General features: G+C 37.5%; 3 protein-coding genes across 4 annotated transcripts in view; 2 read left to right on the forward strand and 1 right to left on the reverse strand.

Moving 5' to 3' along the window:
• The window catches only part of Rpgrip1l (RPGRIP1 like), a 99111-nt gene extending 85531 nt beyond the window's left edge, over positions 1 to 13580 (reverse strand). The window contains exons 1-5 of one of the 2 annotated variants that reach the window (XM_042689960.1): positions 13500 to 13580; positions 11140 to 11231; positions 8793 to 8937; positions 5265 to 5563; positions 1320 to 1422 (exon numbers count right to left, since the gene is read on the reverse strand). In XM_042689960.1, coding sequence (XP_042545894.1) covers positions 1320 to 1422; positions 5265 to 5563; positions 8793 to 8937; positions 11140 to 11224 — 632 coding nt within the window. In that variant the 5' untranslated portion in view covers positions 11225 to 11231; positions 13500 to 13580. The remainder of the gene's footprint in view (positions 1 to 1319; positions 1423 to 5264; positions 5564 to 8792; positions 8938 to 11139; positions 11232 to 13499) is intronic. The other variant, XM_042689961.1, reaches the window with a different exon arrangement.
• Positions 13581 to 13821: 241 nt separating this feature from the next.
• The window catches only part of LOC122116283 (renin receptor-like), an 87360-nt gene continuing 82257 nt past the window's right edge, over positions 13822 to 18924 (forward strand). Inside the window, exon 1 of the mRNA XM_042689923.1 lies at positions 13822 to 13901. The gene's annotated coding sequence lies outside the window, so the exon portion shown is untranslated. The remainder of the gene's footprint in view (positions 13902 to 18924) is intronic.
• Fto (FTO alpha-ketoglutarate dependent dioxygenase) overlaps positions 13835 to 18924 on the forward strand; it is a 388710-nt gene continuing 383620 nt past the window's right edge. The window contains exon 1 of the mRNA XM_042689921.1: positions 13835 to 13901. Coding sequence (XP_042545855.1) covers positions 13857 to 13901 — 45 coding nt within the window. The 5' untranslated portion in view covers positions 13835 to 13856. The remainder of the gene's footprint in view (positions 13902 to 18924) is intronic.

Consider the following 18924-nt stretch of genomic DNA (forward strand, 5'->3'; position numbering starts at 1 on the left):
GACTGTACTTTGGTTCAATTAAGCAAGTATTGAGCATTGTATTCTATAATCTGGTCTTAAGAGAGTTTAAATGCCTTCTTTCATATATGCATTGCTGCATACATTGGAGAGATGGCAGAAAATTTGCCAAACATAACTTAGTTTATCTCTGGTACATATTTATCTTTTCCATGCCTGGCAGTATCCCAGGACAATGAGCCTCAGAAAGTGGTATTCACCTTGGCTTTTCATTTATTAATTTTGCTGGTCCTGGGGCTTAAACTCAGGGCCTGGGCACTGTCCCTGAGCCTCTCTGTACTCAAGGCTAGCATTTTACCACTTGAGCCACAGAGCTACTTCTGGGCCTTTTCTGAGTAGTTTACTGGAGATAAGAGTATCATAAACTTTTCTGCCAGGGCTGGCTTTGAACAGTGACCCTCAGATCTTAGCCTCCTAAATCATTAGGATTAACAGGCCTGAGCCACTGGCACCTGGCTTTCACCCTGGCTTTTTAGCTGATTAATAGGTAACAAGATTATGTCTAGTTTTATTTTCTCATAGACTAATCATTACTGTAACTGATAATATATTCAAAAGGAAATGTTTTAAGCCCATATTATTCTTAAGCAACTATTTAAGGTTTGAAACTTGTTTGAATCATGCTGTTTTCTCTTTCTTCAGTGTAGTTCCTTAATGATGATCCAGGTGAAGGCCTATAGATAAGGTAGAACCTTATCTTCATTTGTATGACTCACAGGCACTGAAACCATGAGGCTTTGATTAACTGGAAAAGAAAGCTAAATGTGGCAGAAGAAACTTTCTTGCAACTATGACATGATAAAGAATGTAAGCATTGTGGAATGACTAGGAAACAAAATCTGAAATCCATATGTGTCTGAAAATGCCAAACTTTTAAGCTATTTCAATCCCTAACCCCAATAGAAAAAAAAAACCAAAAACAACTAATTGACCTAGAAACAAAAACAATCCCCTCCCCAAACAAATCTGTGATTTTTCTGGGAACGAAGGTATAATCTCTGAAGTTTCTATTATTGGAAATGATTGAAATCTATGCCATTTCTTTGGTGGCCAAATTATAGTCAGATGATTATTCTATAAATCCTTGCATGGGTGCAGTTGGATAAGTTGTTCAGGTCCCTTATTTTACTGAAGGCATTCCATATAATACCTGTTATTAATCCACAGAACTAGCTGCATTTTTGTGAAGCAAATTATTTATACATACCCCAATCTTGTTTACAATAAAGGAAAGGGAAGGGCCAAAACAAGACATGATCAACAAACAAAGTTCTAAAATGACCATGAAAAAGAATACATACAAATTTCTTATTTCTCCTCTGGCTTCTTCAAGTAAACTATTCCCATATTTAGTAAGCATGGGTTGTGTAGTTTCTGGTACATCGGCATCCTGGAATCTTATACCTAAAAATAAAGTAATAAAATATAACTATAGAAGTGAAGGTAGAGCTGGGTGCCAGTGGCTCACGCCTGTAATCCTAGCTACTAAGTAGGCTGAGATCTGAGGATCATGGTTCAAAGCCAGTGCGGGCAGTAAAGTCTGTAAGACTATTATCTCCAATAAACTACTTAGAAAACTGGAAGTGGTGCTGTGGCTCCAGTGGTAGAGCGATTGCCTTGAGCTGAACAACTGAGGGACAGTATTCAAGCCCAGAGTTGAGGCCCTATGGCCGACAAAAAAAAAAAAAAAAAAAAAAAAAGAAGGTAGAAAAGATACTTGATTTATTATCTTAAAGGTATTTATAATATAATAAAAATCTCTTCTGAGGTAAAAGACATATGTGCAAAGATTCTATAGTATTTTTAGACTTTTTTCTAGGTAATTTGCCTTCTAGATTAGAATTGTTACATGGATAATACTTGTTGCTGCATTTTATTTAATACCTATTGGTAGCTAAAATCTAAAATCCTCTTTGGTAGTGTATTTCTAATCTAGAAAGCAAATTACCTAGAAAAAATCTGATTTAATTTATGATTTAAAACTCCTGTTGGGGCTGGGAAGGTAGCTCAGTGGTAGAGTGCTTGCCTTGTATGCATGAGGCCCTGGGTTCGATTCCTCAGCACCACATAAGAAAAAAAAAAGAAAAAAGCCGGAAGTGGCGCTGTGGCTCAAGTGGTAGAGTGCTAGCCTTGAGCTGAAGAGCTGAGGGACAGCGCCCAGGCCCAGAGTTCAGGCCCCACGACCAGACCCCCCCCTTAAAACAAACAAACAAACAAAACAAAACAAAACAAAAAAAACTCCTGTACTTTTCAGTTTGGGTTTTCACAAGGAAAAATTGAAGTATAAAGTAAAATATTTTTCAAAAACTTGACTATTTTTAGTGCTTCTGATAATGTTTTTGATTTCTAAATTAATCATTCACATCCCTTTTCCTCTCTTCATCCTTTGATATGTTTAAGTCAAAGTGTTTCCTGAGTTTGTTTTATTCCACCTCACTAAGAAAATCCATATTTAAACAAAGGTGTTTGGAGAAAGGATCAATAAAATTCCTTTAAATAAAACATTTCTCTGCTGCACTTAGAATTTCTTATAAAAATAGTTATATGCATTGGGTGTGGTTCACACCTGTAGTCTCAGCTACTTGGGAGGCTGATTTGGTAGGAATGCTTGAGCCTGGAACTCAAGGCTAAAGTGGGTAACATAGAGGAATTTGTCTCTTAAAAGAGAAAATAGTTACATGCAAGTTTACAAGGATAGTCCCATTATTAAAAACAATGTAAACTTTTAATAATGAGATACTTTATATTTATAAATTAAATTATATTAAAATAACTTAAATTAAATTAAAACAATCAAATAATTAAAATTATTAAATTAAATTATATGTTAGATAATTAAACTAACAATTAATAATTAAATTATTAAATTATTATAGTTTCAGGTAAATCAGGACAAACGAGACTTTAAAATGGAAAACAGTCTCAGATATGGAAGTACGAGAAGATTCTGCTTAGAAAAGTGAGGTATAAGGATATATTTGAAACCATATTAAAAAGTACAGTTTCATTGCACATTGTAAATATTTATTTATTTGTGTGTTTTTAGAGACAGGGCCTTATTCTGTAGCCCAAGTTACACTTACACTTGTGATCCTCCTGACTCAGCCTCCCAAGTGCTGGGATTGCAGTCCCATATCAATAGTAGTTACGTTTTAAAAGATAAACCCTACAAAAATCTTTATTCCATTGGTTCTTCACAAGAAGAATGATGTCTATATAACATCTATTACACCTAAGCCAGAACTTTCCGTCTTTTATCCAAATGCACAAATAGAGAACAACAGTATTCATATAGCAGTTTGAGAGTCCAGGCTGCCTGTGGGATAGTGCCCAGGCCCTGAGTTCAAGGCCCAGACTGGCCTTGAACTAAAAAAGAAGGAAAAAAAAAGCAAAAGAAAGAAAAGGAATATACTCATTGCTATAGAAGGGTTTATGAATTCCTATGCCTTGAGCTCTAAGAACAGTAAAAAAAAAGTTTGAATCACTGATGGAACACAAATATAAGTAGAAATGTAATGAGTCACATTTTTAAAGACTTCTCTTCTATGGCTATTTAATGAACGGGAAACTTGTATCAATCTTTTACTTAAATAGTAATTTAAACTATGTCAGCTTCCCATTTTAGTCTAAAATTTTCAAATTTTTTTTAGTACAAAAGAACTTGCAGGCCTTAAACATCAACTTGCCTGGGGCTGGGAAGGTGGCTCAGTGGTAGAATGCTTGCCTTGCATGCATGAAGCCCTGGGTTCGATTCCTCAGCACCACATAAGCAAAAAGAAAAAAACCGGAAGTGGTGCTGTGGCTCAAGTGGTAGAGCGCTAGCCTTGAGCTGAAGAGCTGAGGGACAGAGCCCAGGCCCAGAGTTCAGGCCCCACGACTGGACCCAAAAAAAAAAAAAAAATCAACTTGCCCAATTATATTGCTGGGCATCAAAAATAAGGTTCAGAAAGAATGACAATTATATTCCTGGACATCAAAACTAAGGTTCAGAAAGAATGATGGTTTTAAAGTTAAAATATATTGAGTGGAGCGACACTACCCTGATTTCTTATCACTCCATTTCATAGATGGGGAAAATGAGGCTGAGTGTTAAACTTGCCTCCATATAAAGTTAACTAATGGCAGAAGGTATTTTCTGATTTATAATTCATTATGCTTACTTTGATTATATTCAAAGTCTACTGCAATCTCACATAGCTAGGAAGAGCCAAGCCCTTTCATCCTGCAGCTGCCTCCTGCCTGTGTGGAGGCCCTATTGACTTCAAAGGAACACTATCTAGGGAGGAGATAGTGTTAACATTTTGATTTGGAGAGAAAACTACAACAAATTTTTTTCCCTTTCTGCTCATATGGTGTTTTTTTTCTTCCTCAGTGAATTGAAACTAAAGTTTTACATTATGTTTTTATACTTCTGAAGGTGTTTGATCTTTATGTGAAGCATATTACAAATAAAAATCAATTAGAGTTAACATTTTATTTTCTTTCTAGTAGTTGCAATTAAAACAAGTTATTTAAAATATTTATTTACTTTTAATTTCATTACAGTAAGTTTGAGGGTAGAAAGAATTTAGGCTTACTATTGATTCCTGTCTACAAAATTAAACTGTTTTATATCTTGAGTAAGTTTTTGTTATTAATTTTAAAAATAAACAGAGATCTGAGATTATTTTTAGAGATGTATGAGATCTTTATGCTCATTGACTTCAATTCTTTTTATTTTATGTTAAGAAAGCTCAAATTCAGAATAATTAGATTGTCCAACCTCACCAGCTAGTAAGTAGAGAGCCATGAACTCAAATTCAACCAATTTTTCATGCATGTCTCTAGTATTATTTGTATTAGAAATAATACTTATGTTACTGTTTTACTAAACAAATCTGAAAGTCATCTAGAATAAAATGATTTTTGCTTTTGGTGATAGTAGGGATTGATACTACAGTATCAATGTTAAGTCAAGTGCTCCATCATTCTTGTTTTTGAGATAGAGTTAGTAGATTCCAGGGCCAGCCTTGAAGTCACCATTCTGTTGCTCTTCTCCTGTGTAGCTGGGATTACAGTGTAGCACCATGCCTGGTAATAAAATAATATCCACAACACCAAAAAGCAAGCCCCCAAGTCCCCTATTTTTCTCTTTCTGAAGACATTTAAAAACATGAATAATACAGAAATAAAACTTTGTGTGACTGTATGAAACAATGCATTAAAAGACTGTTAAAGGTTTGAGATCAACATAAGCCTTGTTTTACCTTTCCTGGGACATTCCTGTAAACCTGTATTTTCATTTGCTTTTCTCCGTCCAGCATTAACACGGGATGAAACATAGTTGTATGGAGTTTGTCTGTAACCCTGGATTTGTAGTTGCTGTTTGGCTGAAATTAGTCTGCTCTTGAGGGCTTCATTTTGTCTCTCAAGCTCATGAACTTTCTCTTGCAGCTGCTCAATCATTTCTTCCATTTCCACATCTCGTCCCGGCCGCTTGGGGCCGCCACTAACCCGCTCATATCTTTTCTTGTCATTAACTAACCGTATTAACTTGGTGGCCATTCTAGGGAAATAATAAAAAGATGAAAAGGAATGTGAGAAGTCAGCATAAAATGCATTCTGTTGAAAGAAACATAATCACTGTGAAGACTTCAGTGCAGAACCTGAATAATAAATTTCAGGTTTTGATGTAACTATTACTGCCTGTGAAGAATCCTTTGATGATAATTGAAACCACTGGGCAACAATCTGCTTTATAGCACTGACAAATAACAGTTTCCTAAGGCTTATCATTTAAGGTTAGTAAAGAGAGGACACATATTTACTCCATATGTTCCTGAAATGCAATTTTTAACGCATGACCTTATATAGGAATGCTGTATGCACTTAAATGTAGTTACAGATTGTGGATGTGGTGGGTTATAGCTGCAATCCACAGTAAGTTAAAACTTTTGAAAAGTGTGTTAAGACTGTGCAGCATTTAGGTAATATACTCTTTTCATTTTCTGTAGGACTAAGAAAATGTAAATGTAAAAATGTAAATAGGTTAATAGTCATTGATGCACACATGTGCAGCCCAATAAAGATTTCAAAAGAACCCAAAATATGCCAGTAAATGTTGCTTAGTAATCAAGAAATGTCTGTTCAGTGGCAGAAAATAATTAGATGCAAAAAATATCATCTTAATTCTTTCCAATTTAGATATATGTTGATCTTTTGGCATCACAGGATTTTATAACTTTGGTTCTTTTAAGTTTTGATAAAAACTGGTTAGACAGAACAAAAGACAGAAAGGGCACATGGGGGTGATGTAATATACACGTACGGAAAATATGCCTGACAGTGAATGGAAAAATCTTGGCAGGACAAGAAAGAAAAGGTGGCTTTGATGAGAGACACAAGTTCAAGACTTTACAAAATTGGTCGCACATCTTCAATAGCTGATTCTAGTTTATAGTGAATCTATTTTTATAAAGACCCAGACAGGAGATTGAAAATAAAAACACACTTCATTTATCTTTAAATGGGAGTTACTTTATTTTAGCATGGTTATGGACAGAAGCTTTTACTTATGAGAACAAAAAAATCCTTAATAGTTTTGGGATGTTATAGAACAACCTTTCCCCCCCTCTAAGCAGAGTCCTCTGTAAATGCAGTAGTAATACATGTCTATCTACACTTCTGGCTACTCTGCCTACAGCATGTGGCATCAGGGAGAGTTATGCATAACATAATCAGTTAAGATTGTTTTCTCTTTCCCTTGAGGCACATCCATTAAGCATGCCTTATAAGGGATATAGGATAATAAAAACCAAGATTCAAGAGTACCACAAACATCCTAGTAAAATAATCAATGATTAGTTCCCTTTATGCCTAATCCACAGAATGATCTAACACTGGGAAATGTGGCAAGGTATCATAGTCTAAAAAATCCCCACTGTAACTTATGCTTTAATGAATTTAGGTCTCAAACCCACTCAATGTTCTATCCTTAGAAACAGGGCTTAAAATGAGCTGTTAACCTTACATACTTGAATCAACTGTTAAAGAAGGACTTTGACATAAAAATACAGATTAGACTGGAAAGGACAGATTTAATTTGAAAAAGAGGTCACTATCTGAAAACCAATGAATAACTTTTGAAGCAAGAGAAACACAGAAATAGACTGCCTGCAAATCTTTACATGATGTTCAAATAAATTTTTCAAACACATTTTTTTTTGGTCTGGAAGCAAGACATATTTATCCAGAAGGGAAATATTTTCTATTTGCTTGATTTGATTATTTTGTGATATTAATGAACAAAAAGGGAGCTGACAAAGTGTAAATATGACTTAAAAAAGCAGTTAATAAAGTGTTGCATTTACATAAGAGAAAGTGATACTACTTACATCTTAAGGGTAAATTGAAAGATAGTTTGACCCATGTATCTAAGTCACTGTCAGTGGTGTAAGACTGAGAAGGAATTTAGAGCTTTGGATCCAAGTGTTCATTGGGTCTGTCACTACTCTGATAGCTTAGGTCAAATGGCTTTAACATACCATAGGCTAGTGGCAGAGAGATAATACCTACATACAAATTGACTTCTATCCCAGTCCTTTTTATTGTGCCTTAAAAATCAACTCAAAGCCAGGTGCCAGGGTCTCAAGCCTGTAATCCTATTTACTCAGGAGGCTGAGATCTGAGGATCACTGTTCGAAGCTAGCCAGGGCAGGAAAGTATGTGAGACTCTTACTCCAATAAACTACTCTGAAAAAGCTGGAAGTGACACTGTGGCTCAAGTGGTAGAGTGGTAGTCTTGAGCATGAAGAGGCTCAGGGACAGCATCCATGCCCTGAGTTCAGGCCTAGGACAGGCAAAACAAAACAAAAAAGCAAAGAAAAAAATTAATTAGTGTAAAAGGCCTGTACTAATCAAGTCCTGGATGGAAAATACAGTTCACAGAGTTGAAAGTAAACTGGAAATCACTTCTTTATGATGAATTCTAAGCAGCAGCAGCAAAAACACCCCCCCCCCAAAACCCTATCTTCTTTCTTCAATAGCTGTCTTTACTTTTCTTTGAACCTAGAACATGAATATGAATACAGAGTTGCTCATGCTTACAAATGTGCATGCATTTTTTTGTTTATAATCCCATACATTCAGAACATAGGAATGGCATTTTGAATAAGAATTAAAGGTAAGAAAGATTAAAGAACTACTCATAAGACATGATTTCAATTTTGACTTGCATACAAGTCACAAGTGAAAATATACTTTCGCAGAAACAGTAGAGACCCTTTGATATAAATATAGAACTGAGACTAACCCAAGCAAAGTTAAATATGTTCCAGAGATTGCAGTGATATTTTCATTAATAAATCCCAAATCTTAAGGGAACAGGCATTCTAACAAGTTGGAATAGTTAATTAGCTTTTAAAACTTTCCTTCACAATCATGACACGAAGTGAGTATATAGGGCTTTTAGGGTCTCATTTAAAAAACAGATGCTTAGGCTATTTGCTTTTTAAACCATAAATATTAAACCAAAAGTTATTTATAGATATGATATACTCATGGCACTCTTAGCTATTAGCTCTTTTTCAAATAGCAATTCAGACATAATAAATACAATCTTTTTAGTTTATTATTCTACTTTGTAAGATTTTCCATTTTTAAAAATTCTATTTATTTACAACCTGCCTGTTCTAAAAGAGATGGAAGGTGGGGTTTTCAATTAAGTTTATAAAAAAAGCATAGCCTCCAAACTTTAGAGTCAAGGAAAAAAAAAGCTAAAAGCTTTTTATCATAACCTTTTAATTTTATCCTCTTGCTTACGGGCATGCTGCTTAAGTAAAATGTTCTCATCACACAAACGTAAAAATCTGTCTTCCAGTTCCTCACGACTGACACGTGACACTGCTTGGCGGGACTTCATCGTTCGGGCTGCTGCAGTTTCTGAAAGAAATACAAAGTAATTAATTATAAGATTACTTAAAATAGCCTCTCAAAGCGCTAACTGCGGATCCTAAAATAATCTCCCATATACTCACATTTTTTTCTTTTGTGATTTATTTCCTTTGTGATTTCTTTAGAAAATGTTGGAGCATTGTTCACAACAACAATTTGAGTTGAGAATAAAGCCTTAGTGATATTTTATATACAGAATTAGAGATCTAAATAATAACAGTATTCTTTAACATGTATTCAAATCATTATATTTTCAAATTATAAACTGGAGCCCTGATTAAATAGAATTCTTAATTTGTATTTTGAAAAATAAAAATTAAAAGTCAAAGTCAGACTCTGCCTGGGGGTGTAACTTGGTGATAGAGTGCTTGTCTAATATGTACACCGTTTTGCATTTACTTGCAAGCACTCCAGGAAAAAGTCATAGTATCTGAACGCATTTTCTATCTCCTTCTTTCCTCTCCTCCCACCCTTTATCCTCCTTCCCTCTTTCCCCCTTTCTCCCTTCCTTCCCCAAAACAAGTGTTAGTATAATTCTGTGACACAATATAATTAAGATAGATATGAGTGTTAGGTTATAGAAAACTATAAAAATTACAAGATCAAACAAACACCCCCTCTAAAATTAAAACACTGTAATTTGAAATCTTTACAACTTTACAACTCATTTCTATGTATGCTATTTCATACTTTAAAAAGTTGGCACAGTGGTAGAGTGCTTGCCTCGCATGCATGAGGCCCTGGGTTCGATTGCTCAGCACCACATAAGCAGAAAAAAGCCGGAAGTGGCGCTGTGGCTCAAGTGGTAGGGCGCTGACCTTGAGACAAAGAGCTGAGGGACAGTGCCCAGGCCCAGAGTTCAGCCCCCAAGACCGACCAAAAAAAAAAAAAAAGTTTTATACCCTTTTAGCATGTCCATGTATTTTTTAATAGATGATTACTTTTGTTCTTTCCATATACCTGTGCAGTATGTCAATTATAAATATTCTTCAGAAGAAACAAATAACAAACTCATAAATTAAAACCCTGTGGTTCCTAGGTGCTGGTGACTCATATCTGTAATCTAGCTATTTGAGAGGCTAAGATTGGGAAGACTGAGGATCAAAGCCAGTGGGGCAGAACAGTCAGAGACACTCCATCTCCAATTAGCCAGCAAAAATTACTGGTTGGAATTGTGGCTTAAGTGGTAGAAAATCAGCCATGAGCAAGCATGCAGAGTGAGCACAAGGTTCTGTGTTCCAGTTCTGATACTGGCATACGTAAAAAAAAATCTTATAGTTGTTAGCTGAGGACAATAATTGAATTTACAAAGTAACAAAACAACATAAGTGCTTTACATATTTAAAGTTTATCCATATACCTGACACTCCCTTTGTATAACAAAGCTTATGTATTTTTTACTTTTAATAATAAAATCTGTATAATCATATTCATCTTTTTCAATGAATAACACACTGACCATCTATCTGAGGTAAATGTGGCTGTTTATACATTGTTCTGATTGAAAAATATGTGAAGATTCCTTAGTGGAATATTCTAAATCCCTAGCCCTCCTGATGGCAAATTTAGTGGCATGAGGGAATGAATGGCACACTGTTTATCCAAATATAAACATAGCCCTGTACTCTATTGCTCTTTAAAGCAGTGCTTTTCTTTCTCAATTTGAAAGTGCTCTTTAGCTCTATAGCAACAACTAAGTGATAAAAGGAAAAAGAAAACCTTTAATGTGTATTAATTTGATTGAAAAGTCACTATCACTTGCATAAACAGGCCATTTTGAGATACTCTACTTGAAAGGCAAAAATTTTTAAATATGGCATTTCCTCCTATATAAAATTTAAACAAAAAGAAATGTTTTTAATGGTGAATGTGATTTAAACCAGGCAATTCAGTTTGGAGGCTTGATACTCTATGCAGTTTTTCCTGATGTGTGGAATTTTAAAAAGATGATTTATAACAATTCTTTATCAGGACAGAGGGGGATCTTGGATTTGCTATGAGCTGTTGATAATTGATGCATGCAGTAAAATACCATATGTGTTCTTAAGTCTCCATCTTGTTTAGTCCAATCAAGAGCTATATAGTTACTTAAATGGTTTGGTTTGTATGAATATCAGAAATACTTTAAATTAAAAGTAAAGAAATCACTGATCAAAGTTCATAACTGTAATTAGGAACAGGTGGCCATACCTTGTAACCCTCCCACTCCAAGGAGATTTAGACCTATATCTTTCACAGGCAGGTCTCCTGCAGTCTCATCAGTGGGACCAGACATGGCCTATCTGTGGAAAAAAGAAAATTCAAGCGAACCCTTTCCAAGTTATTACATTAACTATGCAATGGAATGAACCAAATAAAATGAATAAGGGACTAGAACTTTAATGGACATCTTATTGCCCACATGTGCTGCTTGAAGAAGATGAAAGCTTCTATTCTAAAAGTAATACTGCATTCAATCATGGAGACCATGTCTCTTTCAACAGTGTATTTCCTACAGTTTGCTTAGGAAATGAGGTAAGATTATCATTTGTCCTTTTCTCTTTTAATTCCTTTATCTGAAATAAAAGGAACTCTTCCAAATTGAAGAAATATCTCCTCTCGAACCCCTCTCCAACCACAAAGAAAAAGCTAGGTCAAGAACCTGATTCAAACGCTTATTATATCATTTAGCAGCTGGTCAAGTCATGCAAACCTCTTTGAGTTTCAGTGTTTTCATTTCTAAGATAGAGTAAATCATACCTATTTCATAGTTATTCTAAAAGTGAGTGAAATGGCACATTAAAAGCATTTAGCAATAGTGTTTAGGATGACAAACAACAGGCTGAACATTATCTTTTGAACTGAGGTATAGTGAGTCATTTTAAGTTTTGTGAAAAGTTTCATAATTTGTCAGCTGCCACTGTTGCCACAAAGCCTAGGTCCAAGGGATTACTACCTCAACATGTAAGTTGTCCAGCTAATATTCTTCATAGAGATGTAACACAGTGTCTTTATTTTGTCTTACAGATACTGTTTGTAGAGATGTAACACAGTGTCTTTATTTATGTGAATAGTTAATACATCATAGGAAAAATTCTATATTTTTCATGTCAACCCACCTAGAAAAGTTAAATGGAAGCAGTCAAAGAAGATACCATAGAAAGAGGTTCCCAAGTTCTAGAATGTTGGTCCTAGAATGTGAAGACCAAGAAAGTAGCAAGCTTATTTGTCTTGAGGCTAGCTCAGGAATTCACTAAACAGGAATTCACTAAATAGTTCTTTTGGTGGATGAAGTCCATGGGGCATCAAGGTCTGGAAATGCAGACAACATTAAAATTATCAAGAAGCATAAACATAAACTATGAAAATGATTACTTTTCCTCACAGACTTTCAGGTTTACTTTACAGTAATAATGATGAAGAGGATGATGATGTTCACATTTATTGACTGCTTACAGTGCTTAAAGCAGAAAAAGTCCTAAGTACTCTACTTAAAGAGGAAAGATTCATATAATCAGAAGCGAAACCATACATTGCACTATTTAGTTAACTCACTAACATGGGTGAATTAAAAACCTCACAATACCCTTGTGAGTTGTTATTCCTGTCTTACAAGTGAGGAAGCTGAGGCACATTAGGTAACTTGGCCATGGTCACTCATCTAGGAGGTGGTATTTCTGGCTGTGCCAATTCAGAAGGGGAGATGTTACTGGCCTCTAATGGTTAGATGCCAGGAATGAGGTTCAGCAACCTACAGTGCATCAAGTCCACGATAATGAATTGTCTGGCCCAAAACATTACCAGCGGGTTACTGCACAATGCTCCATGCCTCTCCACCACTAGCCCTAGCCCTCCCTGCTTGCTTGGCATGCTCTGTTCCACGCTCTGCAATTAGCCTTTTGCATTAACAGCTGGCTCCTCATTCTTTGAAGCTCAGTTCAGCTCTCACCTCCTTGGGCTTTCCCGGATCATTCCATGTTGCTCTTCCCAAATTCTCCACAGCTCATTTCTCCACTGCAATGGCGTCTAGGTGATATAATCTCTCTCTCTTTTTTTTTTTTTTACTAGCTTATAACTTTGCACCAATGAAATATAAACATTCTTGAGATGGGTATTGGTCTTGGGTGGAAAAGTGTCTGATCCACAGTGGGCAAGAAAAAAAAAAATCTTTCGCTGAATGAAACAGTCACCGAGACGAAAATGGTAAACAAAGTCCCTTGCCTTTACAGCATTAACAGGCTGAGGGTGTACCAACCAATTCCGAATCCTGGGCGATAGCGTGAACTGTGTTTGTGCCCCTCGATGTGGCGCATCGGGACGGGGACGGTCCCTCTCCTCAGTGAGGGTTCACGGGTGGGGTGTACGTACGATTTCAAACTAGACCTGAGCGTGAGGACAAAGCGCGGGCTGTAGGATGGGCCTGGACATGGCTGGGCTGCTTTCCACACAAGAATTCCAGGGCCTTCTCCAGGCTGCAGAGCGAACCCACGAACCCAGCCCGGGCTGCGGAGGGAGGGTCCGCCAACTTCCCTTCACCACTCCCACCCCCCACCTTTTACCACAGTACTTACCACCTCGCTTTCCAGGCCGCTAGCTACCGTTGCTATAGCGCCGAGTGGAGCGCCGGCCTAGAGGAGCACGGGAAAAACTGGTAGGCCACATTGCCCTCTGGGAAATGCAGTTCTCTTAGGTCTCCAGGCTAGAGGCGTGCTGCTGAGCGGCCTACGCTCCCCCAGCGTAGTGACTTCCAAGCCTCCAGCGTGTCCGTGCGTCATGCAGGGCATGCTGGGAGGCGTAGTTCTTACGGCTCTGAGTAAGAATAGTACCGGACGGCCACAGGACCCGGAGAGAACTACATGCAGGAGGCGGGTCCAGAACGAGAGGTCAACGCGGCTCGCGGCGGCGAAGGCGGCTTCTGTGGTGGCAGCATGAAGCGTACCCAGACGGCGGAGGAACGGGAGCGCGAAGCTAAGGTGTGGCAAACTTATGAGGTTCAGGGCTCTTCCCATGTTGGGAGATAGGTGCTGGGAACCCTGAGGGCCTGTTTTCTTTGTGGGCGAATGCCTGGTGTTGAGCCAAGGGTTGACAGGGCCTGGTCTTGGTCTGCAAGGGACTTGGAGACCTGTACAGAGGGGTGTGTGTGTGTGTGTGTGTGTGTGTGTGTGTGTGTTGTATGGGGTAAATTAGTATTTTTCAGGATGCAGGACAGGCCTCTGTGTGTGTAAATTAGTATTCTTCAGTATTCAGGACAGGCGTGTGTGTGTGTGTGTGTGTGTGTGTGTGTGTGTGTGTGTGTGCGCGCGCGCGTGCGTGCGCTTGGTAAATTAGTACTGTTCTGTATAGAAGACTGGACCTGTTTTGTAAGGGACTTGGACACATGGGACAGTGGTATGTATATCAGTTTTGTAAATTAATGCTGCTCAGGAAGCAGTGCAGCTCAGAAATTAAAATCAAAGCACCTATTTTCTTATCTTGCTTCTGAACCTATTTTTTGGCTCAGTTTGTAGCCACAGGGCCTCAGTTTACTGGACATTCTGTTATCATTCCAGCTATGCTTTCTCATTCACAGTCTCTGAGGACAGAGAGCTGCTTAGATGAAATATCTATGAGGTCACATATGTTTATTTGGAATAGTTAGTTGCCTCAGTGGGCAGCTGACATAGTCTGACTTCAGCACTGTGGATGTGAATTTCTATTCTCTGCCTTGGGAGGACCATGATAGTAGCCCATGGTGATTTATTTATTTTCAGTATTTATTTTATTGTGTATCAGACACTTGCATTAAGTAAATAATACCTTATTCTATAATATTAGCATAGCACATTGAAAGGATCAACAGTCTAGTTTCATTGATGAAGAGCTCAGGCTAAGAAAACTTGAAGGCTTTCCTTTCCCCTGTTCCCAAAGTTAGGTCCTACGGATTTGTGAATATATTGGACATCTCTCTACTTCTGTCCATTTTTGATACCTAGATTTCAACCCTCCTATGCTTTCTGCAAAGCTAACAGTCCTGCTCTGCTAAAGATAGCTTTTTTTTGTTGTTGTTGTTTAGATTGGTTTTGAATGGTCTCGAAACTATTCTCCTTATCTTCTGAGTAGCTTGAGCTACTGCTCTAGGCTACTTTGTTTTTGTTTTTGTATTTTTTTATTGTAAAAATAGTGTAGTGTTTTTTTTTTTTTAAACTACATAACCCATGGCTTTATGCTTCCTAGACAGGTGCTCTACTTCTGAGTCATGCTTCCAGACCTTCTTTGAACTGGTTATTTTTGAGATATGCTCTTGCTTCTTGCACAGTTGTAAGCCTGGATCTTGATCTGCTTAGTTTTAGGCTTCCTTTTATAGCTGGGATGAGGGGTATGTAATAACTCACTTGATTTCTTCTGAGATGGAGTTTTGCCAACTTTTCAGCCTGGGTTGTTCTGGACCTTATGAACTTCCTGATCTTAGCCTCTCACTTAACTAGGATGATCGGCATGCACCATTGTGACAGCTGTTGATTGAGTGGGGGTCTCTTGTGTATGCCCTCTTGTTTTGGAATCATGATCCTTCTAATCTCGCCTCCCAAGTAGCTACTAAAATTATTGGTGTGAGTCATCAGCACCCAGTTCACTTTGGCTTTGTTAAAAGTCCTCCTTGACTGTAGTTATCTACTCATAAGGCTTTTGCACATTCTGTTTGGTATGTACTTTGTGTTAGGGAAATACTGGAAATGAAGATCAGTGGTAAATAAAACAGGTACAGTTCTTTTTGTCATAGAATTTAGTCTTACCAAACAGCGCATGTTTTCTTCTCATATGTGCAAGCTAGATCTAAAATACACCAGGACATGATTAATACAGGACTCTAGGCATTCACACACAGACCAGAGGAGGATACTCTTTAGGGAGGAACACAAAGGCACAATGCCTTTTATATGATCAGTGAATCTGATCATATAAAATAATACTTATAGGAATAAATAAAAAGAATTTATAGTCTTAAAAGTGATCTAGCTATTGCAGACTTACTCCTGGTTTTACAATGTCAGTTTACAAATAGCCGGAGCAAAGTTTTGAGAAAATGGAAATGTTTTATTATTATTTGTGAAAAATAGAGGGCAGAGAAAGTTGAATCTCTCAGAGCTCTGTTGTCTTCTGAAAGTGTCTGATTCCCCCCCCCCCCCCCCCCCCCCCCACTGACTTGAACTCAGGGTCTGGGAACTGTGACTGAGCCTCTTTGTGTTCAAGGCTAGGGCACTACCACTTGAACCACAGCACCACTTCTGGCTTTTTCTCAGTAGATAAGAGTTTCATGGACTTTTCTGCTCAGGAAGGTTTGGAACCATGATCCTCAGATCTCAGGCTCCTGAGTAGCTAGGATTATAGGCATGAGCCACCAGTGTCCAGCTAAGTGTCTGATTTTAAAGCAGAAACTCATGGGCACATTTTGGGATATGTGATGGACTCTGTCCAAATCACTGTTTTGTTTTTGGCTTCACTCTGTGAGATATATCTTATTTAACATAGGTTTTACTCCTTCCTGGTAGTGGGAGGGGGAAGAGAGGGTGAGTGGAAGGGGAAGGGCTTTGATGGATGGAAGAGGGAAGGAGAGAAAGAGAAGGTGGTAGGAAGGGAGAGGGTGAGAGATGGAGAGAGGCAAGGGGGAGAAGACAGCTCATCTATACTGAAGAATAAAGTGTTAATCTTGGTGGGAGTGTAAACTTGTTCAACCACTTTGGAAAGTAGTATGGAGGTTCCTCAAAAGACTCCACATAGAGCTCCCCTATGACCCAGCAATCCCACTTTTGAGCATTTACTCAAATGTTTACAAACAAGACCACACTAAAGCTACCAGCACGACTATGTTTATTGCAGCACTATTTACTATAGCTAAGATACGGAGCCAACCCAGAAGCCCCTCAGTAGATGAATGGTCAAGAAAATGTGGTATATATACACAATGGAATTCTATGCCTCCATCAGAAAGAATGACATTTCCCCATTTGTTAGGAAATGGAAAGACTTGGAAAAAATTATATGAAGTAAGCCAAGCCCAAAGAAACAAAGGTCCCATGGTTTCCCTTATTTGCAATATCTAGTATATGTCTGAGTCAAGCAGTAAAGTTCAGATAAGGTGATGTTAGGGAAATGAACCCTAAGATATGTACTCAAATGTTTTTTTTTCCTTCTTGCGATTGTTTCTAACACATTTATAAGATTATTTCTTTGTTGCTTTGTATGTTCCTCCCCCACGGTATAACCCCTGCTTTCACTGTATTTGATGTTGGTATAATTTGTGGAGGGGAAGGGGAAAAACAAATCGTTTAAATAGGGATACAGGTGGACCCATTGCAGCAAGTCGTTATGTCGAAAACAAACTTTACAACTTTGGTATGGGGGGGGGAGCGGGGAGGATGGGAAAGGGATAGGAAGGGGAAACAAAGGAGGAGGAGGCTACAATGCTTAATAAGAAATGTACTCATTATCTTGTCCATATAATTGTAACCCCACTGTACAGTATTTTCACAATAAAAAAAAAAGAAAGTTAAAAAAAAAAGTGTTAATCTTGGGTTCTCCAGCATGGGGTGGGAGGGAGAAAGGAAAGAAATAATACACCCCAAACCACCATTTTGAATCCCTGAATAACCAGCAATGCAAGCTGGTCATACCAAAGGTTTATTTTTTTGTAGTCCCACCTAGAGTTCTAGGGAAATACATTTAAGCATTTAAGATATCAAACTTAAGCTAATTGCTATGGTACATGCATATAATCCTACTTGTATGGGTGAGGCAGGAAGATCTCCAGTTTAGGCCAGCCTTAGGCCATATAGTGAAACCCTGGGTCAAAAAACCAAAACCGAAATCAAATCTGCTCTTTAATGGCTGACTTAGTGAGACGTTCCCCAAGGGACCTGCTTAGGTATGCTTGTGATGTGAGCACAAAGGGGTAAGACCCCACTAGCATTAATATTCTACATTCATTATCCTTCCTCATGCAGAGAAACAATAAGATATTTCCTGTTGGCATTATATATCATATCTTTCTCACCTTTCATTTTAAAGTAATTCAGAAATTCTGTAGTTTATTGAGCACCAGTTATTTGCTGTATATTGGGGTGATACTTTGGGCTAAGACAGAATCTCTGTTCCAGAGGACCTGTTAGACTATTGACATTTAGTTGTTGCCTAGGAGGTCATTATTAATATCATTAATAACAGGTTCAGAGAAGTTGTGATGTGCTTAAAGCCACTTGTATGCTAAGTGGAACTAGGAATCAGAATCTGGTCTTTGCACTACAGTTTCATAAATTTTTTTCCCTCCATTTATCTGCTTGTGAAATATTTCTTCAAAAAAGCAAGTTGTCTTCCTATTTGCCTTTGATGTTTCTTTGGTCTTTATTTGAAATAGTCTACTTCTGAAATTCTGACTAGAAGAAAATATAGGCAGTTGTTTTAAATCCTAAATAGAACTGATTACTATGAATTCTATTTTTTTCTAATGAAGTTCATTGAGGGATGATTTATATTTAGTAATCTGCAATCATTTGTAATATACAGACTGATGAATCTTGACAGATGTACATACATGTAAAACCGCCACAGTTGGCAGAGAAGATGTTCCTATTCCTTTTGAAAGTTTCCTCTTGCTCATTTGCTGCCAACTCTCCCTCCATCTTGGCAACCACTGATGTGTTTTCTGTCACTATAGATGAATTTGTATTTTCTAGAATTTCATGTAACTGGAAACATACAGTTTGTACTCTTGGTTCTGTTTATTCATTCAGCATAATGATTTTTGAAATCTGTGTTACTACACCTATCGCTAGTTTGTTCCTTTTTATTGGTGATTAATAGTGCAGTTTCTGGCTATATCACCTATTTATTCCTTCACCGGTTGTTGGACATCTAGATTGTTCTTGGTTTGGGGCTATTCCCAAACAAGCCACTGTGTAAGTCTTCCTGTTTGATCTCTATTGGGCAATGCATTCACTTGCAGTTATTTTTAACTTGTACCAC

This window comes from Dipodomys spectabilis, unplaced genomic scaffold (assembly GCF_019054845.1).
Source record: "Dipodomys spectabilis isolate Male_0828 unplaced genomic scaffold, ASM1905484v1 ptg000130l, whole genome shotgun sequence".
Lineage (NCBI taxonomy): Eukaryota > Metazoa > Chordata > Mammalia > Rodentia > Heteromyidae > Dipodomys > Dipodomys spectabilis.